This window comes from Setaria viridis, chromosome 3 (genome assembly GCF_005286985.2).
Source record: "Setaria viridis chromosome 3, Setaria_viridis_v4.0, whole genome shotgun sequence".
NCBI classification, from domain to species: Eukaryota; Viridiplantae; Streptophyta; class Magnoliopsida; order Poales; family Poaceae; genus Setaria; species Setaria viridis.
The window spans coordinates 14,384,088-14,408,819 of NC_048265.2; the positions used below are offsets into that span (position 1 = coordinate 14,384,088).

The 24,732-nt window shown below is 50.1% G+C and overlaps 3 protein-coding genes across 4 annotated transcripts; 1 reads left to right on the forward strand and 2 right to left on the reverse strand.

The window, feature by feature from the left end:
* Positions 1-1,222: 1,222 nt before the first annotated feature.
* LOC117846968 (UDP-glycosyltransferase 87A2) lies at positions 1,223-3,261 on the forward strand. Its single transcript, XM_034728096.2, has 2 exons — positions 1,223-2,031; positions 2,118-3,261. The coding sequence occupies exons 1-2, from the start codon at positions 1,542-1,544 to the stop codon at positions 2,984-2,986; spliced, it is 1,359 nt and encodes a 452-aa protein (XP_034583987.1). The 5' UTR covers positions 1,223-1,541; the 3' UTR covers positions 2,987-3,261.
* Positions 3,262-3,709: 448 nt separating this feature from the next.
* On the reverse strand, positions 3,710-6,718 carry LOC117846969 (cyclin-B1-5). Its single transcript, XM_034728097.2, has 9 exons — positions 6,466-6,718; positions 5,745-5,841; positions 5,575-5,662; positions 5,251-5,484; positions 5,035-5,154; positions 4,692-4,940; positions 4,458-4,619; positions 4,180-4,358; positions 3,710-4,070 (listed from the first exon to the last, which is right to left on the reverse strand). The coding sequence occupies exons 1-9, from the start codon at positions 6,515-6,517 to the stop codon at positions 3,932-3,934; spliced, it is 1,320 nt and encodes a 439-aa protein (XP_034583988.1). The 5' UTR covers positions 6,518-6,718; the 3' UTR covers positions 3,710-3,931.
* Positions 6,719-8,762: 2,044 nt separating this feature from the next.
* Positions 8,763-11,212, reverse strand: LOC117847778 (uncharacterized). Of its 2 annotated transcripts, none has more exons than XM_034729064.2 (2): positions 10,356-11,212; positions 8,763-9,464 (listed from the first exon to the last, which is right to left on the reverse strand). In XM_034729064.2, exons 1-2 carry the CDS (start codon positions 10,882-10,884, stop codon positions 9,265-9,267), a joined length of 729 nt encoding a protein of 242 aa, XP_034584955.1. In that variant the 5' UTR covers positions 10,885-11,212; the 3' UTR covers positions 8,763-9,264. The 2 variants fall into 2 exon arrangements, with proteins under 2 accessions (XP_034584955.1, XP_034584956.1); XM_034729065.2 differs by having other exon boundaries at positions 10,400-11,188.
* Positions 11,213-24,732: the final 13,520 nt, after the last annotated feature.

Below are 24,732 nucleotides of genomic sequence, written 5' to 3' on the forward strand. Positions count from 1 at the left end.
CGCAAGATGAGTTCCCTGGCGAGGATGAGCTGTAGTCTGACGTTGCCAACTTTCTTGTCCGCCCAACTCTGCAGTTCGCGGGCAACATTCCTGAGCATGCTGTCCAGGCGACGGAATGGGTCCGCCGTGTCGTCGGTGCAGTGCCATCCTCGCGAAACTGCCTCGAGATAGCCTTCCAGTTTGGGCCAGAAAGCTTCAAACCGAAACCTTGGCTTAGGCAGATGAAAGTCCCGGAGTTGGAGCTCATCCACGACCCTTCGAAATCTCGCTATGTTCCTCCGGTTGACTCTGCCGTTGATTTTATCTGCTGAGTCGAGGATCAGATTGAAATCTCCTGCGACAATCCACGGCCCACGCATTCGTCCCGAATTGCCCGCAGCTCCTCTAGGAAGAGAACCTTCTCATCGTCCGCTTGCCGTTCCATAGACAGACGTGAGCCACCAACCATCAGCGCCTACCTCTGCATCAACATCTGACGCCGCTGCCGTTGTTACCTTAACCGTCACAGTGAACGCACCGACATGGTGGTCCGATAGAGTGGCCACATCGCAGCGACAAAGCAATCAAGACACCTCCACGGGTGCCAGACGCAGGCAAATAAGCAAAATCTCGGAAATTTGAACCGAGCATCATATGGTCAAGATTACATTGGGTGATACAACTTCTAACTTGGTTTCTTGCAGACATCCTATGGCGACACGGGCATCATCAACCAGAATGCGCACAGCGTCTCGATGAGGATTTCCGCTATCACTTTTGCAATAAGTAATTCTTTTTTTTTTTTGAACGAATGGGCACAAGACAGTGCCAATTTCATTGATAGAGTAGAGGATGCAATAAGTAATTCGTGTACAATGTCTAACTTATTCAGTATAAAAAAGCCCATAGATAGGCGATGCAACGATTACATGAGCACTGAAGAGAGATCCACTTGCTAGGTTTCACAGACGCGGCGCTATCCTATCCTATCCGGCTATACGCGTGGAGCGGCGGCCGGCGGTACACTATGCTCGCCTCGCCGCCGGTCACCACCGTCGTCGTCGTCGTCCATAATAAATCATCGTTTCGGTCCAGAAATCGTCTCTAGGGCTAGCCCGATAAGAAATAGCCCTCCGAACTTTTTTTTTTGTCTCAGGAGAATTGATGGCTGCTTAAGGTCATCGGATCTAACGGGCCAAACTTGAGCTAATCTTGGGCCTTGTTTTAGAAAGGGCCCATCTCTTCCCTGTGCACGCGTTCCTTGTTCTTGGAATCTTGTGTTGTTGAACAGAACCCCAAATGTTCCGTAGTTTCTTTTCCGAACTCCAAAAGGTCCGACCTCACAAAAGAAATGGCGGGTGTCAGAAATGGCGTGCCGTCGAGCATCGCCGGAGTTTATCGAGGCAGCGACACCATCAGCACCCCTCTATAATACTGCATCCCAAATGGCGGATCTCCTCACGATTCCCCGGGCCCCCAATCCATTCCTGCGTAGACCGTAGGGGATCGATCGCTTCTTTGTCCGAGCGTCGCGAGCCCAAAGCTAGCCACGACAAGGAACGATGGGCTCCATGGCGCCGCCGCCGTGCCACATCGTGGCCGTGCCGTACCCTGGCCGCGGCCACGTGAACGCGATGCTGAACCTGTGCCGCCTCCTGGCCGCCCGCGACGGCGTGTCCGCCACCGTCGTCGTCACCGAGGAGTGGCTCGGCCTGCTCGGAGCCCCGGCGGCGCTGCCGGAGCTAGGCCCCCGCGTCCGCTTCGAGGCCATCCCCAACGTGATCCCCTCGGAGCACGGCCGCGCCAACGACATGCTCGGCTTCCTGGAGGCCGTGTACACCAAGATGGCGGCGCCGTTCGAGCGCCTCCTGGACCGGCTCGCCGCCCCGCAGGCCATCGTGGCCGACGTGTTCGTGCCGTGGACCGTGGCCGTCGGCGCGCGGCGGGGCGTGCCGGTCTGCGCCATGTGCCCGCTCAGTGCCACCATGTTCGCCGTGCAGTACAACTTCCACCGGCTGCCACCCGCCGTGGCCGCCGGCTACGCGTCTCCGGGTACTGAGCTGCTCTGCAACTTGTACTAACACTGTTCTTCTCGGCTCTTTAACATCTCTGCACATTGATGTTGCGGTCTTGTGCAGACGGCACTGATTTTTGCTTGATTGAAGACTACATCCCTGGCACGAAATCCATAAGGTTCACTGATCTTGCGCCCACACACACCAATGCCGGGTTGCTGGATAAAGTCCTTGAAGCCTACTTCTCTGTAAAGAAAGCACAATGCGTCATCCTAACCTCGTTCCAAGAGCTCGAGAGCGACGCCATTGGCGCTCTAAGGCGAGAGCTTCCTTGCCCGGTGTACGCGGCTGGCCCTTGCATCCCCTTCATGGCGCTGCAAGAGGGCATAAATCCCGACGGTGACGGCTACATGGCGTGGCTGGACGCGCAGCCCGCGGGGTCGGTGCTGTACGTCTCGCTCGGCAGCTTCCTCTCGGTGTCCGCCGCCCAGTTCGACGAGATCGCCGCCGGCCTGGCCGAGAGCAAGGCCAGGTTCCTGTGGGTGCTCCGCGACGCCGACGCGCGCTCCCGTGTGACCGGCGCCGCCGCCGGCATCGCCGTGCCCTGGACCGACCAGCTGAGGGTGCTGTGCCATCCCTCGGTCGGGGGGTTCTTCACGCACTCCGGCATGAACTCGACGCTCGAGGCGGTGTACGCCGGCGTGCCCATGCTGACACTGCCCATCGCGTTCGACCAGCCGACCAACAGCCGGCTCGTCGCCGAGGTGTGGAAGACCGGGCTCGGCCTCAAGGAGATGGCACGGGGCGACGGAGTCATCGGGAGAGAGGAGATCGCGGCGGCCGTGGAGAGGCTGATGCGTCCTGACTCGGCGGAGGCCGCGGACATGAGGATGAGAGCCGCGCTGCTGAAGGACGCGGCTCGTGCTGCGGCTGAAGAGGGCGGATCCTCTTGGAAAGACATCACATCTTTCATAAATTTCGTTTCACGTTGAGGTCTGAGGATATCACTCGGCGTCACTTCTGCAGTAGGAAGACTCAATTTACTGATGCAATTGAAGTGCTGTTATTGACTTTCAGTTGAGTCAGTGAGATCTCTGAATGTGCAGAATATTCAGTTAGGCAAGAATAAACACGCTGCTTCATGCAGTTGATAGCAGCTCTTTGTAAGAGTACAAAGCACTAGAGTAGCATTTCTAAAATTCAAGTTGTGCTTTGTTAAATCAATCCGGTCAATTACAAAGTTGAAAGTTAAGAAGATTTACAAGCATTTTGCGGAACCAATCAGAAAATGTGAAACTGGAGTACCGTAGTGAGAGTCAGTGTTAGCAAAATGCTCGGCTCAGCAATAATAAACAAGCGTGAAACCTTCAATCACAGAAAGTCTGAAATTTCAGGAGATAAAAGTCAGAATGATCTTGTGCTGCTTTCCATCAATAACATAAAGTGTGATCTCTGAATGTCAGAAAATGTGAAACTGGAGTACTGTAGTGAGTGCCAGTGTGATCTCCAAATGTTAGCAAAATGCTCAGTGCAGCAAAATAAACAAGCGTGAAACTGTCAGTCAATCACGGAAAGTCTGAAATTTGAGGAGATAAAAGTCAGAATGATTTTGTGCTGCTTTCCGTCAGAAAGGGTGAAAATTCAGAACCATTCTGTTGACATTTTCGACTCATCTTGTTGTTGCAGGTGAAATGGCAGAAAATGAGATGAACATGTAAGAGAATACTATCAATTCAATTCATGTAATTATGAATAGTTGTTACAACAGTGTATATCAAAGTAGTAGCAATAGTGACCAGCAGTGTATAATACTCCTGAGAAACGAGTTAAAGAATAACATTCTCAAACTTTCTTGATTCAAAGCCAACTCAAATGAATCCTAGATGTCAGAACAGCCTTCCATTGTCTACTCTCATAGAACCAACACAGTAAAGGCCTTAGACAAGGCCCGGACCAGCTGCAGGCGGATGGAGAGCTACACACCCAAATTGCTCCGATGCGTACTTCTGGTAGATGGTCTTCAGCTTCCCTTCAGGAGCAGCTGCATGGGAGCTGACCAGCATCTTTGCGCCTTCCCTGAAGATCATCACACAACCAAGTATTAGCTCACACGTTCCACACCACTCAAACTCTTCATAGACAACAAACAATCAAGCTCACAACTTCAGACAGGAGAGACACTCACATAAGCTGCTGCTCATGGAGTCCAGTGTGGTGCTTCAGGGTGTCTGTCCAGAGAGGACTCTTTTTCAACGTGCAACGAGCAGCGTACACTGCGGAAGCAGCGATCACTGAAGGACGGATTGTCACCATGTGGTAATCCATCAGCGCGAGCTCTCCAAAGAAGAGAATCATATGCTCGAGCTGCATCCACACGAACAGAATAGAAATTTCAGCACCAAACAATTGTTTGAAATCTGATCTGAAACTACTGGAGGAAAACCTGAGCAATTCAATCTTTACCTGCTTATCACCTCTTCCCGCAGCCTTCGCGAACCGCACCAGGAAGTGGTATGTGGTGGGAAGAGTGAGGTTCCACTCCAGTGTGTTCAGAATAGCCTTCTCCATGACAAGAATCTGCTGCTGACTGAACGCATCATCTGATATGCTGATGAAATCGTTGACCTGCACAACACAAGAGTTCAGCTTCCAAGCATCCAGAATAAAGAGTAGAAACTAACAGAGCTTTGGCCTTACCGATGGTGCCCAAATCTCTTCATATTTGCAGGCGATCAGCATTGCCGCAATGCCGACGAGCTGGAGCTCCCTCTTCAGCACGGGCTGCAGCGACAGGTAACGGTCCACGATGTACATGGTCAGATACAGCGTTTCAGGCATGAGCTCAAATTTACCGTGGACCTCAGCCATCCAGTCCGTGAGGATGGCGCGCATTTTGGGGTTGACCTCGGGCTGATGGCCCATGTAATCACTGGGGCGGCTCTCATGCTGCAACCACAAACATGGTGTATGGTGATCACACGTTCATTGATTCAGAACAAGCTCACTCGAACAGAATTGCTAAAGATTATGTAGCAGGTACCTCAGTGGCCTTGTAGAACTTGTAGATGTCCTCCACATAGTCCACCATAGCAAGCTGGTTGTTGCCATCCAGCTTGTCAATATCTTCAATGAGCTTTTTCTGCTTAATGCCACACGCCATCTGACATTGACCATAAGAAACCAAAGGTTTACGATGCTGAACCGATCAGAAACGACGAAAGAGGGCAAGTGTTGGATGTTACGATGTATCGCTCACCTTAGAACGCGCAGTGAGGACGGTTGTAAGCGTGCACACGACCTTCTTCCTCGAAATCTTTTGCGCAGAGCTGCTGCTGCCGGCGACAACCTCTGACGGCTTGTTGTTCTCGTTGGAGCTGGTGGCGTTCTTTGGGGCCTGCTCAGGGCGCGGGACGGGCTTCGCAGGAGCCTTCCTGGCTGGCTTCGGGACAGCGCGCGCCGCTACAGGCTTGGCCGGAGGAGCTACGGCATTCTGCAAGACCACCAACCGGAATCAAATAAAATGCTTCAGAGTCAAGAAATCTGCAGAGTCAAATACAGTACTATTGGCTCATCCGCGTACCTGTTTCGCCAAAGCGGCGTTCTTTAAGAGCTGGGCGCCAAAGCTCCTGGTGATGGGGCGATTGATCCCCTCCGGCAGCTGGATCTTTCTGTAACCGTGACAAGTTTCAGAGGACAATATTAAACAAAGAAAACGAGCGCAGAAGGCCGTGACGATTTCTAGTTTCTCACCCGTCGTGGACATCGGTCACGACGTTGCCGATGTCACCGAGGGCCCGGCGGCGGCCGGCGGCGGCGACCTTCTGCTTCCCCGCCAGGACTGCGGCACCTGACCATTGTAGATGAGGGGTGAGAACTCGATTTCCATTGGCACGGGATGAAATTCGTGTGAACTCGAAGCAAAGCTTCCCCGAAACGTCGAGAAAGAACAAAAAAAAATCGATCTTTTGAAAGTTTAACTTCGTTCGACATGCAAATCAGGAGCAGGCAGATCAAGAAACCGAATCAAAGAGGCTGGACTGCATCGGAACGAAACATTGATGCGTGAATCGAATATGGAAACTAGCAAAGACTGATATAATTCTTATCAAACAAGCTGGACTACATCGAAATCAAATCTTGATGCATGAATCGAAACCAAACGTCCCCTGAAGAAAAAGAATGCGTTCTTGGTGGAGGATCCAAAGGAAGCAAGCGAGCAGCAGATTCAAGAACTCGGACTAAGCTATGCAAGCTACTTCAAAACTCAACCTTTCCCAAGAATCGAGCATAGAACAGATCGGTATGAGCTCGAACCCAAGCAATTCGATTCGCATCAGACCCAAAATATCGCTCCCAGAAGGCACGCGTGAATCCCCCACCCGGCCACCCCCATGAAAGACGAAACAGGCCAGAAGGAAGAACTAACAAACGATCCAAGAAACGGTGGAGATCCCAACATTCGATCGCTCACCTCTGTTCGCCGGCTGCTGAGCGGCAGCCGCGCGGTGGTTCCTCGTCGCCATCGCCGAAACGCCTCCCCGAGAACGCCGACGCGCCCGGAACGTCTGCAGCTGCGCCCCGGCGATTCCCCGGCGACCCTCCCGAGTCTCGAGCGGCGCGAGGCAAGAGGAAGCCCGCTAGGCTTCTCGGTCCTTGGATAGGAAGGATAGAGAGAGATGGGGGAGGGGAGGCTTGGGTGTGTTTGGGGGCGATGGAGAGGGCGGCGGTGGGGCTGCAGCTTTATTCGGATCGCCCGTCTCCAACGGTCGGGAGGCGATGGAGGCAGCATCGGTCCGGACAGGCCAGATCGGACGGCTGAGATCGTCGCTGTGGCAGGGTTTCGGGGGGAAAGTAGCCGTTGAGGGTTTCGTTCAAGGGAAGTTTTGGGTTTGCCGGTTACGCATGGAAAGAATTCGCCGATGCGGCTGTCTTCGACGCCGGCTTGTGACCTGGTCAATCGTGATACGGCTAGATAATAAATTTTTTACCCCTGTATGCGATCAGATAGAGGGGATTGAGGAGCGTGTGCGACGCGGTGAAAAATGGAAAAATTGCTCCACCGCTATTGCCAGCGCCGTTTTTCAAAAACAAATAAAAAATGGAAAGAGGCAAGTAAATTCTCGGAAAAAACAGCTGCTCTCTCGTACGCGACAACGATTTGTTGATGCTTATCCTGATCGAGTTCTTTTCCCATTCTATCAATCTGCCTTACTTTAAAACTTGGTTTCTACATTGTGTCTTCCACCTTTCACTTTTCTAAGTGTGTACCCTTATAACGGCTCGTGTTATGGTATTGATGGAAGAAAGGTAGTACGGGAGGAGCACGAGCTATAGAAGTGCGACCAAAGGCTATGTCGTACCGACTTTATATGTCTCATGCTGTATAATATTGTGCTAGTCATCGTGTTATTCTATTAATATCGTATCGACTTAACAAGTCTTCAGTTAGGTCCAAGCGTGACTCACGGGCCACCCGTGCCATTTTCCTGCCATACCACACAAGGCGGCAAGATCAAGCCCTAATGAAGGGGGTGTTTGGATACGAGGTGCTAAACTTTAGTAGGGTCACATCAAATGTTTGGATACTAATTAGGAGGACTAAATATGAGCTAATTACAAAACTAATTGCACAGATGGAGTCTAATTCACGAGACGAATCTATTAAGGCTAATTAATCCATCATTAGCAAATGGTTACTGTAGCACCACATTGTCAAATCATGGACTAATTAGGCTTAATAGGTTCGTCTCGCGAATTAGACTCCATCTGTACAATTAGTTCTGTAATTAGATTATGTTTAATACTTCTAATTAGTATTCAAACATCCGATGTGACATGTGCTAAAGTTTAGTAATGGGTATCCAAACACCTCCGAAGTGTACTTTGTATTTCTCACCAATCTTAATTTTGCTATACAATTTGTACCTGTATCCATATAAGTTGCAGTAAAAACAGTGGAAGATAAAGTTTAAAAGAGATGGATTTGCTTCTTACTAGCCTGTTAGCCCATCAAAACGTCGTGCCGTGATCTTGAACATAGTATGGCTTTTTTTTGCCATGTCGTACTTTGGACTGTACCAGTAGGCACTGTCAAAAAATTGAAGCTGTGCGTTGTTCGAACGGAATGAAAAAACAAGACGTGCTGCGACATGGCGCGCGCACGGGCACGTCCCCCGGATTTTGGTCGCGCTTGGTCCGGCGCGTCGGCCACCTGCGTGTGATCCTGGAGGAGGCTGGCAAGGCGGCCGGAAGCTGACACACACACACACAAACGTGGAGGTGGCGCATGGAGCAACTTCAGGGTGTCATATCGAATATTTGGAGGCTAATTAGGATAACTAAATATGAGTTAATTATAAAACTAATTACGCAGATGGAGGCTAAACGGCGAGACGAATCTATTAAGCCTAATTAATTCATCATTAGCAAATGGTTACGGTATTAGGATTAATAGATTCGTCTCGTCGTTTAGCCTCCATCTATGTAATGGATTTTATAAATAATGTATATTTAATACTCCTAAACGTTCGATATAACATTTAGCGTGGAACCAAACGGCCCCTTCGCCGCGGCGCGTGAAGTTGCCCCCTGGTCACCAGCTACAACTACAAGCAGGCAGGCAGCAGCTAGCGGCCGTGCGCCGGGCCGTGTGCTAGAAACTTTGGACCAGGTCACTGTGCGTGGGCCGCAAGGCTCCATACCTTTTTGCCTAGTGGGCAGTGGGCTCCGTCATGCATGACTGGGCTCAGAGACTGCTGCACTCAAGCCTTACACAAAACCAGTGGCCCATGTCGTCTTTATTTCCCAGCATCGGACTCAAAACCCACAGGGGCACGGGATGCGACGGCCGAGTCGACCTCGCCGGCAGAAACGGACGCGCCGCTCCCACGAAAACCGGCCACATCTCCGGACATGATGGCCACAAGGCACCGCGCACCGTACGGCACGCTACAGCAACCACGCGCTCACTCGTCGCATCGCGGATTCACGGTGGCAGCTGATCCCTTGGTCAGTTCGCTCGCTTCGCTGTGGACTGTGGTGACTCCGCAGCTCGGAAAACAAAAACGTAGGACGACGGCGGCTGACAGGCACGACCTTTTGTTGCCTGGACTCGCTCATTGAGGTTCAGGGGCATGATCCGGGTTGCTTTCTCTGAAACTTTTTTTGCATCGCTCGTGCAATACGCAAAGCGAGAGGCTGCACTTCAGGCGTCACACTAGAAAGGGAGGTCGAGATAATTATTTACAGGTGCAAGGAGCAGAGTGTTAGGTTAGCTGCGAGAAACAAAAAAAGTTTCCATGGTTGGTGGTGCCGGACTGCTGCTGGTAGCACATGCCTGTGTGTGTTTTATGCTGCCCTTTGACATCTCGTCTGATGATCGTGCTTCAGCTGCAGGCGTTGGCTGGCGGCCGGCGACGGTCGCGGCCCCACAGCGCCGTCCAGCACCCGATGCCCAGAGGCCCTCGCGCCCTGAAAGATTGGATACCACATGCCGGTTTGTTAACTTGGTGTAAATCATGCACCAAACGCATCTGAAGCAGCAGTAGAGCGGTAATCCGAAAGTCTGAGCACTTTTTAAGGAAAAAAACATTTTTTTTAAAACTATGGGAGTATGTTTCAAAGAGAAGCTTCTCAAGGAAAAAGCTGACATTCAGTTCTGTGTACTTCGGTCAGATTATCAACTTTGTTTCTTTCTCTGCTTTCATGGTCATGAGTTGTTCCATTTTTTGACTCCCAAAAGCTAATGTAGGTCAAAAAGGATGGAAGAACCATTTGGTCCAAAAGGCACCGGTCCTAGGAAAAATGCATGTACCGATTGCACCTTCCAGCCTATGTTTAATTGAAAAGGAAGTGTGTTTCAGACACAGACCAAGCACCGATGACCAAAGAAATCAAAGGTGTTTGATGCTCATCTTGTACTAATAATAACATAATGATATTGGTACCATTCAGCTGCAGTAGTATAATTCAGAACTGGGGGCCACCTGATTTTTATGAGTGCTAGACTGTTCTACGTGCAAATACTGAAAAAAAAAATCCATGTGTTGCAAACAATCCTTAACATGTTTTTTTTTTGAAGGACAATCCTTAGCTAGCAGTGTCAACATATGTCCATCTTCCATAACACCTTATCTTCGAAGTGTGCAACTAGTCAACTAATAGTAAACTAACCGCCTCTTAATTACAGATGTGGATATACTTTTTTTATATATAACGAAAGAGATGTTGATATGACCGAGTATGTACGGGTGCACGATTGATGATTCTGGTGATAACCTAGGGAGGCACGAAATGCAAGTGTGATCAGTTGATTACCATGGAAGTTGAAGGCTTTCATAGTTTCATGGCAAGCAAATTTACCGTAACCGCGTGTGATCGTCGGTTTGACTTTGACAGTGACTGACCTGCTGGCTTTCCCGGCGGCGGGGGCGGCAGCTTTCGGCGGCGCGCACTGCCCTGCCCCGGGAGACATTGGCCCGCGGCCGGGCCGTGGCGCGGTCATGCTCCGGGTGAGCAGGCCCGGCACGTAGAAGTTGAGCAGCACGCCGTCCCCGCCACCCCCGCAGCTCCCCCTGCTGCCCCCGCCGCCCCGCCGCGCCCTCTGCCTCGCCGCCTGCTGCCGCTGCTGCTTCGACGCCGTCAACGACGCCGCCGCCGCCGCCTCGTGCCGCCCGGGCGACGACGACCGCGCCGCGGCCCCGTCCTCCCGCGGTGCCGGCGCGCGGTCCGCGTCCGCCGTGGGCCTGGCACCGCCGGCCTCGACGAGGTCGGAGAAGGAGAGCTCGCGATCGGAGCCGCCGTCGGGGAAGCCGGCGAGGAGGCCCAGCAGCTCCTCCTCCCGCGCGGACAGCCGCCGCGTGGCGCCGCCCGCGAGCGCGCGCGCCTCCATCGACCGCGCCCTCTCTTTTTTCTCGATCTCAACCGCGTGCGGACGGCAACGGGCGCGGCGCGCGCGTGCTCGCTCCTGCGAAAAAGTTTTGAGAGTGATCTCTGAACGGACGAGAGGATGGTGTGCCGCCGTTGCTTTTGTAGATGGAACAGGGAGGACGCGCGTGTACTGGGCGTCTGGGCGGGTAACTTGGGTTGGGCTGTCTTGATCCGTTGGGTTAAAGACATGGCCGTTCTAGAAGGACGGGAGTGGCAACCGGGTTGTGAAGATCCTTCCCCGTTTTCCCCTTTCGGAAGCTTCTTTTTGGTAAGGTTTGCTCACTTGCTGTGTGCTGATAAGCTGATCGATCGACGTGCTGTATTTCCACCGTGTGCGTACCTACACTACGCGCTAGTATGTTACTAGTACCACCTATCAGCCTAACTTTTTATGTAAACTTTATCTATGTCACTATTTCCAGCCTTTTCAGGGTACCTTTAATCTATATGAGCAGTACGTGCCAATGGTGTGCCCAGGTCCTACAAGCCATTAACACGGACATCAAATGATGGTGCTGATAAAATTATTCACAAATCAGGAGGCTGACAATTTAAAATCAGGAGACATAACGTAAAATGGGAGAGTACAATACTAGGTTATATTATAGTTCGAAAAGAACTAGCACAAAAATATCCGACTACTGAAAGTCTGAAACCTTCACCTCCGGTATGGATAGTATACGTGGGTAATATAGGTTGTATAAGGGCATCATGGTAAAAGAACGTAAATGGCATCATTGTAATATTTTTTGACACCAGGACAAAGTTTAAAAGACCATTCCATTTGAAATATCACTTTTTCAATGCAATAATTACTAAATTATCATAATAAACGGCTAAATCTTATATATACCATATACCACTAAGTAGTAGTATTGTGTACCGTAAAAGAGATGAAATGGGAAGACTCACAACCCATGTTAGTTCGAACAATGTCAACAATATTATTTTTTTTAAGAGTGCATAGCACGTTTCTCATTAAGAAGAAGAAAATTACAACGACACAACTTCAGGAGAAACCCCAAAGCGCAGAGATACAAAAGGCACCACCGGCGACAAACAACACAAACACGACAACATAAAAGGAAAACCACCTTACCACCACCACACTAAACATGACCAAGACGACTGATGCCTACACGAGAGAGAGGCACCAAGAACACACGCACATCATCGATTGCCTAACAACCCGGAGCCAGCGGATGTCAAGTGAGGAGGTCATGCAAGACGATGCCTCCAAGAAGGAAGCGCCGCCAACACTGCCATAGTCCGTCTGTCCACGGAGGAGCAGACCAAGTCTTCACCTAGCTATTCCACATAGCATACCACCAATGCCTAGATGAGAGCCAATGTGATGGATGGCAGCGAGCAATCTACGACAATGACAATGCGGAACATCCGCAGGCACAACCAAGGAGCGATCACGGGGCGACCGCGGTGACCCAAATACGACCAACTGGCGAGGGGTGGCGCCGGCGAGAAAAGGTGACCTAGAGTCATGGCAGACGACCAGCAGCAGAAGAAGAGAAAACCCCACTCACCCCACAACAACACCCCTAACTAATGGAGCGACCAAAATAGCCGAAAACAACAACGCAAACAACTGACAACCTGCAAGATTATAGAGAGACAGCGCAAACATTGCCTACAGAACTGCCACATAAACAGAACAATACCAAGGTCACCTGAGCCGAAGTAGTAGAGCTGAGGGATATGCAAGACGACGCCTCCAGGGAAGGAACGACGTCAAAGACGTCGCCGTCGTCCGTCCATTCAGGAAAGAATGGACCAAGTTTTCACTTGGCGTGACCAAAGTGTTGTGGATGACCTCGATAGTGCCCCCAATAGAGTGACATACACCCACGGGTGTAGCCACTGCCGACACCAGACAACACCGGGCAGAGCTTTCGCTCGTGAAATCCACAACCAAGCACCGCAAACACACCTATCGAGACCTAGCAAAAGGTTCGGGAAGAGGGCAGCTTGACAAAGATGGCAGACCAACGCGTAGCCGCGAAAAGAAGAGGACATGCAGGCACAGATGGAGCCCTCCTCCCGGCCAGCAACACTTGATGACAACGATCGAGGACGACCGAAGGAACATGGGGAGGACGAAGACGCATCCTCCCAACCCTACCAGTGAAGAGGACGGCTAGTGGAGGCATGGCCCCATGAGTGTCAGTGTTTAGACCCGGCAACCTACCGAGGGGGTACCTGAGGCAGTGTTTTATGCGTAAGGCTCGCCGAGATCAGGAACTCGAAGGTGAACTCGAACACATGATTTAGACATGTTCAAGCTGTTTATGTCGCGTAATACCCTACGTCTTGTGTGTTGGTTGGATTGTATTGATTGAACTTGTTTGGAGGGGGTCCCTGCCTCGCCTTATATTGCTAGGGGCAGAGTTACAAGTCGGTTGTTTACAAGAGTACTAGTCCAATTTAACTAGAGAGTCCTACTCTAATTGCTATGAGTAGTTCCCGAATCCTTTACTAGTCCTTGTCCTCCATGTAGACCACGCTGTCCTGCACCGTAGTCTCCATGTCTGACAAGTCTCGGTGTACAGTCCCATATTGTAGGATTGTTCAAACCTTCCGGTGGGCCCACATATGTATGGACGACAAGCTCCGAGTACATTTTAGTCAAATGTAGCAATCCCGAGTACTTCTATAGATGCCTCCGACTATTTTGTGGTGCTCCTTTGAGTACTCCATCGGATTGAGTCTTCAAATGGACTCGAGTACTGCAATGCGGCTAGAAGGTGCTCAAGCCTCATTTAACTTGGTCTTGAATCTTATATGGAAGTGCGATGAAAATCGCACTCCATATGGAGTAGCCCCCGAGCCTTAGGTTGACTCGAAGAATCAGATTGAGGGTCAATCCTGTAATTTCACATCTCTCTTACCTAAAAACCCAAAGAAAAAACTTTTTAGCTGATGGGCACATGGCACACAGTCCCCGAGCCGTTATACGACTAGTTTGGGTATAAGGGTCAACCACTGGTCAATGTGATCATTTGCCAACAGTAATATTATCTCTTTCGGAAAAATTTGAAACCGTCCAGCGATAACTAAGGACTTTTAAAAAATGGAATATTTCCTGTTAATTTCGCCTCTCGGTTAACTATGTCGCAGTTATAAATAACGGAGGAATCCATCCCTTCTATTTCACCCGAGCCATTGTGCACGTTCATCTTTCGCATTGTACCTCTAGCGCCGCCACTTGCCCTTCCTGAGCTCAAGTGCCATCCTTCCCCCACTGCCTAGCCCTCCAGCTCATGCGCAAGAAAACCTTATGGCAATGGCACCAAAGAAAACATCCTCCAGCAAGGCGGCGAAGAGCAAGGAGTGGAAGGCCACCAAGAAGGAGAAATAAATCCAGCTGCTGGCACTGAAGTACGGCAAGATGGACCAGACAGCACTGTTGAATCAGTCCTGTGCCTGGAAGAAGTCCGTGATGAAGGAGGCAGACATCCAAGCACTGGTGGATGCGGATCTTCTTCAAGAGCAGGATTTTGCCTACTGGAGGGAGGCCCATGGCAATCCGTGGCCCATGCAGAGCTTCTTCAATGAGACAGTCATCTTCGCGCACTTCATCGAGCGTGGACTAGCTCTCCCTTCATCCGAGTTCTTTCGGGGTCTATTGAGGTATCACAATTTGGAATTAGTCCACCTCAACCCCAATTCCATTTTGCACATTGCCATTTCCTTGCATCTCTGCGAAGCGTTCCTTGGCATTCAGCCACACTTCCAGTTGCTTAGGAAGTTTTTTAGAGTTATGCCCTAGCCCAAATTGGATCACACCGAAGTAGTCAGGGGAGGGCAAGAATCCAGTTGTGGGATCAGATCAAGGGCTAGTACATGGAGTATGAACTGATAGACTCTCACTCTGGCTAGAAGCAATGGTGGTTCTATATTGGAAACTGTTGGCGCTAGAAATCGGTCAACCGAATCCCCAGCGTCTGACACACGACCCGGGAGAATCTGCTTAACTCATGTTCGGGTGATCGCCCTGGTGCGGTTCGCGCGGCATGCCAGCCAATCTAACCTGTTGATTGGCAAGGAAGAATACGTGTCAGATCCCAAAGGTCGCGATCGGCTAAGTTTCCGATCTCAAGAAAGCTTATCAGCGAATCGGCCGATTTGCCGTAATAAAGAAATCGGCTATGAAGCAGCCGATTACAAGGCAGCGTGAATGAGAACTACTGGAGTAATCAATGCAACGCTACAGCAACAACACTGGGAACAGATCTAATCGGCTATACATGAAATAAGCAAGTTAAATGACTAAATACGAGAAAAGCCGATATTGCCGATTCCTAGCTGGATAACTGATGATAAAACTAGAACGAAAGGTAAAACCTATAATTCTAGTAAATATCGATAACTGATGAATAAATCTAAACGAAATGACAGCGATGCGCCCGAAGTTAAAGCTTAGAATTTACTCGATAAGCGGAACTTACAAGATCGGCCGGAGGTCAAGTTGATGCAGCCCCGCCAACCCGTATGAACTCGTAAAAAAGAAGAAAAGTATTGGCGAAGTCGCCTGCTTGAAAGTAAGTACGAGGAAATAGTAATTTGTTGTATTGAGTTGTTGATTGATTTTACCGATCTACAAAGGTGGCTATTTATAGCCCCGTACAAACGACTCCTTATCCGACTAGAACTCTATCTCTAACTTTAAACAGAAAAACTTCTTATCCGACTAGGACTCTATCTCAAATCTAAACAGAAAACGAATATTTACAAGTACGATTCGTACTATCTTTACGCGCTTCATGGGCTGACCTCCTCTTCATCTTCATAACCCTTTTTAAGCCCACATCGGCCCAATTACCTCTTTAGCAAGGAGGTAACCGGTCAGGACCCACACATTAAGGGTTCAAACTCATCCTGACCTTGGGCACTAGGGTCGGACGAGGCGGAGATCCTCCCTTGAGGGTCGGGCGCGTCCAATTCCAAACCTCAGGGGTCGGGCGAGGCGGAACTCCAAGGATCAATCGGCCGATCCTTGACTGTAGCATCATTTGGCCGATCCTTGACTGTAGCATCATTCGGCCGATTTCCAATTGTCGCCTCTGTATCTCGCAACATCTTCACATTTCTTTCTCTCCTGACGCCGATTTTACTCATGTCAAAATCTGGCGTCAACACATGCCCCCCAGTTTCGGAGTAAAACACAGTCTTTACTTCGAAATTCTTTTCAACTTCCCTTCCGAAACAGCCGCAATGAAAATATCCTTCCATTTCATGGTCTTTAACCTGATGATTGCAATTTTTCGAAACGGGCGCCCACGACAACCACTACTCCCGAAAAACTCGAAACGCCGGCGCGGTAAAATTTCCATTTTTACCCCTCCTCAAGCTCCCTTTAAATATCAGCACATCCCGCACTTCCTTTCGAGCTCACGTCCTTCTTCCTCAGCGCACGAGCCTTCCTCTTCCCCCAACACTTTTCCGTAGTTCCACAGCTTTGCAGCACCATCCTCCTGTCGCTTTTCCTTCTCCCCTCCAATGGCGGCGCCTTCAAGCAACTCACCCGCACGCGATGCTCCAGCAGTAGCGCCTCCAGCGGAGGTAGCGACAGTAGTGGCTCCGTCGTCGGAAGAAAGAACTCCATTAGCGAAAGTCGAAGCTTCTTCCGAGATCCCAATGGCGATCCCAACAGCGGCCTCATCCTCCGCAGCTGCACCGACGGTCACGCCGACTACAAGGAACTTCATCCCGGAGGTCATTACCGAATCTTTCCTCTATCGGCAATATATTTACTTTAGATCTATTTCTTACTTTCGCACCCCATTTCCTTTTTTAGGCGGTTAGACATCGCATCACTATCCATCTTACGGGAAATCCCGGCCTTATCTGTCTCGGACCCATGGGGAACCCAGATCCAACCGAGCTCATTAATTTGGAAACCCATAGAATCCCCTTCAAACAATCCACCATGGACCTAGATCACTGGCTGGGCACCTTTAGGTCTTGGCCGAATGAAACTCCTGGTTGGAGGGAGTGGTACCAACGGATAGCCGAACCGAAGAGGGCCCAATGGGACGAGCTCAAAATCGGCCAATGCATCAATCTATCTTTGTCCCAGATGGAGCGAAATGAACCATTGGTGATAGCAGCCTCTTACTTTTGGTCTGATGCCCTCAATGCATTCTTGTTTGGACATGGACCTATGACCCCCACACTGGCCGATGTGGTTCTGTTGACCGGCCTAGACATCTCCTCCCCGGACACACCTTTCCGCCTTTTAGCCGCAACATCGCATCGGCTGGACACGAGGGGAATCGGCGGGTGGAAAGGATTTATCAGATGCAACAAAAGGGCCGGGTCTGTTGAGAACAGGGAGCACACGGCCTTCCTAATGATGTGGTTGGAAAAACATTTCTTTTGCGGGAGAGCAGCCGGCCCATCAACCAACACCCAAGCCTTAGCAGAAGCACTATCGGTAGGAACTCCTGTTCCTCTCGGAAAACACTTGCTAGGAGCGGCATACCACATGCTTCATCAAATCGGCATCAAACTTTCCAAGGGGGAGCCGATTGGAAATCCAGGCGGACCCTGGTGGTTCATCAATTTGTGGCTGAACCTATATATGAGTAGGATCTCTCAGCAGCGGGTGGAACACATGACGTTCCCCAACATTGAATCGGCAGAAGATCCCACTGCTCGACGCCGATGCACATCTTTTGGTGAAGCGGCATCGGCCTTCCCCGGTTGCCTGTACTCTGCTACGAAAGTGGCCGAGTACTTCCGATGCTTTTACAACAGTTTCAATGAAGATGCAACCGTCTGGTTTCCTTATCGGCGAGATGACCCAATCTTTGAACTCCCAACTTGCTTCGACTCGACCACTGGCCGATTCGACGAGGACCTCACCGATGAGTTAATCAAACCGGGAATCCTGCCAGCCAACTTCTTTTCAGGGAAAGATGCTCCTACATATGAGTTCTACAATCCCTCTGCTGCAGCACGTCAACTCGGCATGGGTCAGCTGCCGATTCAAGTGTATTTTGCCGGCCGAGCCAAATTCAGAGATGGGCTTACAACAGGTCTGGACTACAGTCGGCTGCGAGACCGGATCCCAGACTCCACCACTATTGACTTGAACAACTGGATAGTAGCTCCCTTCGCTATCCAGCCTTTCAAGCTTTGGTGGGCCGAATGGAAACAATTCCTTTTCTGCAACTCCGCATCGGCATACTGCAATCTCCTGGACCCAACCAACATCGACCCGAACGCCGAGGTATTTTTCCTTAGCCGATTTTTATTCTTTTATCAACGCAGCTAACACTAATGTTTTGCTATTGCTTCAGTCCGAGAACCGTGTCCCCCCAACACACAGCCGGAGTGGTCGGCTAATATAAGATCATCATCCATACACCACTTTCCTCTTATCGGCTATGACGCCCCTTCCGTGGACGTAATTGCCGGCCGATCGAAGCAAGCGCAGAAAAAAGTCACCAAGAAGACCAGTCGCCGAGTCCGAGCCCGTATAGAATCGGCGGATCCTCCCACGATTGTGTCAGCAGAGACTTCGGCCACACCACCTCTTCCAGCTGCCAGAGACATCGACACTCAAGTTGTCGTGCAAGCTGGGGCAGCTGCTGTGTCACTACTGTTAGAGGCCGTGCCGGTGAACTTATGTTTAACCCTTCCGATCGTTGTTTCGATATTAATCCTTCTTATCTTAGACTGCACAGATTACCCCTATGGACACACAACAATCGGCAGCAACCCAATCGGCCATCGACGCGCCCCCGGTTCCAACCGTTGAGGTATAACACTATCTCACCGATTCCCCTAGTATTTGAATAATGTGCTTATTCAACCTTCTGACACAGGTCATCGGCACGCCAAGCGCCTCTCAACCACTGGTCCCCTCTCGGGAAGCTGGTCCAGGCACAGCACCAATCATCATGGAGTCTTCTTCCTCTGATGAACCCATGGCACCAGCCCCTGAACCGAGGATAACGGCTTCCCAAATGCAGCTTGAGGAAATCCGATTCAAAGAGGTAAGAAATCTTCCAACTTTATTTAGCCGATTTGCTATCACCCTCAGCCGATTTATTTTTCTTCTTTATTATTTCCAGGAACAGGACACCCCTGACAACAGCCTCTTCTCTTTTGCGGTCGCCCTCTCTGACGACGAAGAAGTCGCCTCCCGCCAGGTCACCTTGAGCTCCATCCCCGACGACGTTCGAGCCAAACTTACCAGCATCCGATCCCTTCTTCAAGAAGACATCGGCCGATTGGTAGAAGATGCCTCGCCGATTCGGCAGCTCTTTGGTGACGTCAGCAGACGAGTGCCGGAAGAAGCGGAGGAAGCCTTGGCACCGGCCGCATACATCGAGTCGATGAGGATCCCGGTCTTCAGAGCCCTTCGTCACATGGCCGATCGCGCCAAGTTGGCCAAGACTCGTGAAGAAGAGGATGCGTATAAACGTCAGGCCCAAGAGGTGCACCAACGCATTCATTTTTTGGAGGACTCCCGCCCAGGGATCGTCGGCGAGATAGATCGTCTCAAACACCAAAGGGCAGAGCTCGTCAAGGAGATGGAACAGGTGACCAAGGCAATAAATGCTGAAGAGAAAAGGCTCCAAGAACTCCCTTCTGTCATCGCTGATCTAAAACAGGAGAGGCAGCATTTGGCCCATGAAGCCCTAAAACTCCACCGCAGTGCGTCAGAAGTCCCCGGATCGGCGGATGATGACCAACGGATTTTGGACTCTGCCGATCAGATCCGGCGTCGAGCGATTGCGGCTATCGATGCCCTTCTGGGTAATCTGTAAAAGTACTGACTATTTTGTACGAACCTTTAATGACTGCTTTTACCGTCCTTCGCGACGCCTCTTTTATTCATTGCCTTTCTTACTTCTGACGGGACGCACCTTTACCAAATATCTACGCCTCTTTTTCTTATAAATACCGGCCTAGACCCTCCTTCCGAGAGTACCAATTTGGCTCGGCTTCATTTCCCCAATCTGCTCTCGTCGGTGCAACCTTCAGTCATGTCTTCATCGTCTTCCTCTTCTTCTGTTAACCAGGTGAAAATCTTACCTTGATCCTTCTTCTCAGTTTAGCTTTTTTGAAGGAGATCACTTTTTTAATTGTTCTTTCCTCAGCCTCGACGCCTTAGCCCCGAACTTGAGCACGCCATCGAGCTCATGCACTCTGATGAACCGTTGTCGTCAGAGGACAAGGATTTAATCAGGGCTCATCGTGACGAACTTCAAGAACATGTCCCTGCTGACATCCGTCGGATCTGGGATTTTCTGGACGGCAACACCAGCCGGCGACCTCAAGCCGACATCCGCTTCCTCCACGAGTGGCCCTTGAAGATGCGGCAGCAGGAACATCGCGCCCGGCCATGGACTGGAGCCACCCTCTTCCCCGTCAAGTCGAAGCGGAGGCTTCGATGAAAGAGATAGAAGAAGAGTACATCCGTCATATGATAGAATTAGGTCGGGCCGAGAGAGAGCGCAAGAAAAAGAATGGTGAGGCTTCGACGAAAGAGATAAACGAAGAGTAGATCCGTCTCATGATAGAATTAGGTCGGGTTGAGAGAGAGCGTAAAAAGAAGAATGGTTAATTATTTTTTGTTCTAAGGGTGACTTGTACCTTGTCGGCTGTGTAACTCATCGTCCGTACCGAATGAATACATCGGCCGATTTGGACGATTATATGTTTTCTCTGGACGAACCTTTTTGTATCGGCTGTGTGCCATTTTATTGTGCTTGATCCTTTATGCTCCGACCCATATACTAGGGTAGTATCTTTTCAAGTACCTTCCATTCAGGGCCCTAGTAAATTCTTCTCCCTCGATTGTTTCCAAAATATAAGCATTTCCTGGAGCACATCTGCCGATTTTATACGGCCCTTCCCATGTAGGGGACCACTTCCCGAATTTAGGATCTTTCGACCCAATCGGCAATACTAACTTCCAAACCAGGTCCCCTGGGGAGAATTGTTTGACTTTGACCTTCTTATCGTACCACCTGGCCACTTTCTTCTTGTTTTCCTCAATGCTTATCAAAGCTCTCAATCGTTGGCCAGCCAAGTCATCAAGTTCCCTTTTCATGAGTGATGAGTAGTCGTCGGCCGTTAACTGATCCTGGAGCGAAATGCGCCTTGACCCCGCCCTTGATTCCCACGGTAGTACTGCATCGTGACCGTACACCAACTGATAAGGGGATAACTTGGTGGCCCCATGGCAAGCCATCCTGTATGCCCATAGGGCTTCAGTTAGACATAAATGTCATTTTTTCGGCTGTTCCTCTATCTTCCTCTTGATTAACGTAATTATCCCCTTATTGGAGGATTCGGCCTGGCTGTTAGCTTGGGCATAATATGGAGAGGAGTTTAATAATTTGATTCCCATATCGGCTGTGAACTCTTCGAATTCTCCTGATGTGAACATTGTTCCCTGATCGGTTGTGATAGTCTGGGGAATGCCGAATCGGTAGACGATATGGTCCCTTACGAAGTCGACCATGGTAGCCGATGTCACGGCTCTTAACGGAATTGCTTCCACCCATTTGGTAAAGTAATCGGTGGCCACCAGAATAAATTTGTGCCCTTTGCTTGATGGAGGATAAATTTGGCCGATAAGATCTATTCCCCATCCCCTGAACGGCCAAGGCTTGATAATGGGATTCATGGCCGACGCGGGCGCACGTTGGACGTTCCCGAATTTCTGACAATCCTGGCATCCCTTATAATATTTGAAGCAATCTTCGAGGATCGTTGGCCAGTAATACCCATTATTCCTGATCATCCATTTCATCTTATGGGCTGACTAGTGGGCTCCACACCCCCCTCATGGATCTCTCCCATCATAGTCTTAGCCTCCTCTGTTCCCAGACACTTGAGCAAGACGCCGTCAATTGTTCGGCAGAATAAGTCGTCTTCCAGCAGTACGTATTTGGTGGCATGGAAACGCACCCGCCGATCCACTTTCTTAGATGGGTCTTTCAAGTAGTCGGCAATTTCTTTTCGCCAATCATCGGCCGCGAGTTCCAGAGCCATAGCGCCTAGAATTGGCCGATATCTAGATGCGTGCTGGGCGAGTTTGTTGGCATCCTCGTTGTGATCCCTTGGGATGTGTTCGATTACTGCCGATTTGAATTCTTTTAAGAGCTGCAGGCAATCCTCGTAATAAATTCTCAATACGTCGTCTTTGCACTCGGACCTTCCTGTTAATTGATCCACAATAAGCATGGAATCCCCGAAGACTTCGACAGAATCGGCCTTGACTTCTCTTAGTAATTGTAATCCCTTCAATACAGCTCGGTACTCTGCTTGATTGTTAGTGGCGGTGGCTTCTATCGGCAGAGAAAAATCATAGCTCGCCCCCCGAGGCGATATGAGGACGATGCCGATTCAAGACCCGACCCCACATGACGATCCATCAAAGTATAAAGTCCAAGGTACCGGTTCCACGAAGGCAGTCTCTGGTCCGCAGTGTTGGGCGACGAAATCGACCATGACCTGACCCTTGACGGCTTTCGCCGATTCATAGCGTAGGTCAAACTCTGACAAAGCTAATATCCATTTGCCGATTCGTCCTTTCAAGATCGGCAGTGACATCATGTATTTTACTACGTCGTCTTTGCATACGACCACACATTCCGCCGACAGCAAATAGTGCCTGAGTTTGGTGCATGAGAAGTAAAGGCATAGGCACAATCGCTCCACTGGAGGATACCTTGTTTCGGCGTCCAGAAGTCTTCTACTGACATAATAAATTACTTGTTCCTTTCCTTCGAACTCCTGGACTAGAGCCGACCCAATAGCCTTTTCATCGGCTGATAAATATAATTTAAATGGCTTACCAGTTTGAGGAGAGACCAATACCGGTGGTGAGACCAAGTACTGCTTGATATCTTCCAGTGCCTTGCGTTGCTCCTCCCCCCATACGAACTCCTGGTCGGGCTTCAACTTTAATAGTGGTGTGAAAGCCTGGATCCGCCCAGATAGATTAGATATGAATCTTCTGATGAAATTCACCTTGCCGATTAAAGATTGCAATTCAGTTTTATTCTGCGGGGCCACGACTTGGTTGATAGCTGCTATGGTCTTCCGATTGATTTCTATTCCCCGCTCGTGCACCATGAATCCTAAGAACTGTCCGGCGGACACACCGAAGGCACATTTGTTCGGGTTCATCTTCAGCCCATGTTGCTTCGTGCATTCCAACACTCTTCGCAAATCGGTCAGATGCTCGTCGTGTCCTTTTGACTTGACTACGACGTCGTCGATGTAGATTTCCACCAGTATGCCGATGAGTTTGTGAAATATGTAGTTCATGGCTCTCTGATATGTGGCGCCGGCGTTTTTCAAGCCAAAAGTCATCACCACCCACTCGAATAAACCAAGGTGGCCTGGGCATCTGAAAGCCGTTTTGGGTATGTCCTCTTCGGCCATAAGTATTTGATTGTACCCAGCGTTTCCGTCCATGAAGCTAATAACCTTGTGTCCCGTGGCGGCGTCTATCAGCACATCGGCCGTCGGCATGGGGTATCCGTCCATCGGTGTGGCCTGATTAAGATTCCTGAAATCAACGCATACGCGCAGCTTTCCGTTCTTCTTGTATACTGGTACAATGTTGGAGATCCACTCGGCATAACGGCATTGCCGAATAAATTTTGCTTCGATTAGCCGAGTTATTTCGGCTTTTATGTCTGGTAGAATTTTGGGATTGCACCGCCGTGCAGGCTGTTGATACGGCCGATATCCTGGTTTTATAGGTAGCCGATGTTCAACAATAGATCGATCTAATCCGGGCATCTCATGATACTCCCAAGCAAAACAATCCTTAAATTCTCTTAGCAAATTTGTCAGTTTACATTTGTATTCTGGGTCTAAATTTGCACTAATATAAGTCGGCCTTGGTTTGGTGCCATCGCCTAAGTCTATCATTTCTAATGAATCGGCCGACGTGAACCCGTGCCCTAGCTTCCCATCTTCTCGGGCGAACTGATCCATTTAATTTGAGTCTTCGGAGCCGACTGCTCGGTTCGGCTGTAGGCCAAAATCGGAGACCTTCAAGAATTCAGTATCCCATGCTCTACCGGATATGCACTTGACGGTTTCGCAGCTCCACTGCTACGTGTCGGCCGCTGCGATGCTGTATGCGGAGTCGGCGTTGACCACCTCGATGTTGTCGCCGATCCATTGTACAAGACATTGGTGCATCGTCGATGGGATGCAGCAATTTGCATGTATCCAGTCTCGGCCGAGTAGCATGTTGTAGGATCCCTTGCCATTAATAATAAAGAAAGTGGTGGGAAGGGTCTTACTGCCGATGGTGAGGTTGACGCAGAGGGCGCCGCGAGCGGGGGATACGTTACCCTTGAAGTCTTTGAGCATCATATCTGTCTTGGTCAAGTCATCATCGCTTTTCCCAAGCTTCCGGAGCACGGCATATGGCATGATGTTGACTGCCGCTCCTCCGTCTACCATCAATCTGGTGAGGGGTCGGCCGTTGACATGCCCTTTAAGGAATAACGCTTTCAGGTGTTGCCGCTTGTCGTCTTCGGGCTTCTCGAATGTGGCTGTCATTGGCTCCAAAGCCAATTGTGCCATCTGTTCTTCTATTGCCGATATATTCTGTCGGTCGGCAGGAGTTATAAATTCCATCGGCAGTATGAAAACCATGCCGATGTCGGCTGCCGATTCGTCGCCTGCCGATTCGTCGTTTCTTTTGGGGCGCCATACCTGAGACCTGCCTTCCCTTTTGTCCGTCGTGTACTGTTTTTCTTCCTCTTGCTGTTCCCACTGGCGGAGATGTTGGATTCTTCGTTTT

Coding starts and splice junctions, on each gene's coding strand:
- LOC117846968 (XM_034728096.2), top strand. CDS start 1,542: ATGGGCTCCATGGCGCCGCCGCCGTGCCACATCGTGGCCGTGCCGTAC. Junction 2,032..2,117: donor CGCCGGCTACGCGTCTCCGG/GTACTGAGCTGC, acceptor GGTCTTGTGCAG/ACGGCACTGATTTTTGCTTG.
- LOC117846969 (XM_034728097.2), bottom strand. CDS start 6,517: ATGGCGACGAGGAACCACCGCGCGGCTGCCGCTCAGCAGCCGGCGAAC. Junction 5,485..5,574: donor ACGCCGCTTTGGCGAAACAG/GTACGCGGATGA, acceptor GTGGTCTTGCAG/AATGCCGTAGCTCCTCCGGC. Junction 4,071..4,179: donor CTCCATGAGCAGCAGCTTAT/GTGAGTGTCTCT, acceptor GATGATCTTCAG/GGAAGGCGCAAAGATGCTGG.
- LOC117847778 (XM_034729064.2), bottom strand. CDS start 10,884: ATGGAGGCGCGCGCGCTCGCGGGCGGCGCCACGCGGCGGCTGTCCGCG. Junction 9,465..10,355: donor GACGATCACACGCGGTTACG/GTAAATTTGCTT, acceptor CCAATCTTTCAG/GGCGCGAGGGCCTCTGGGCA.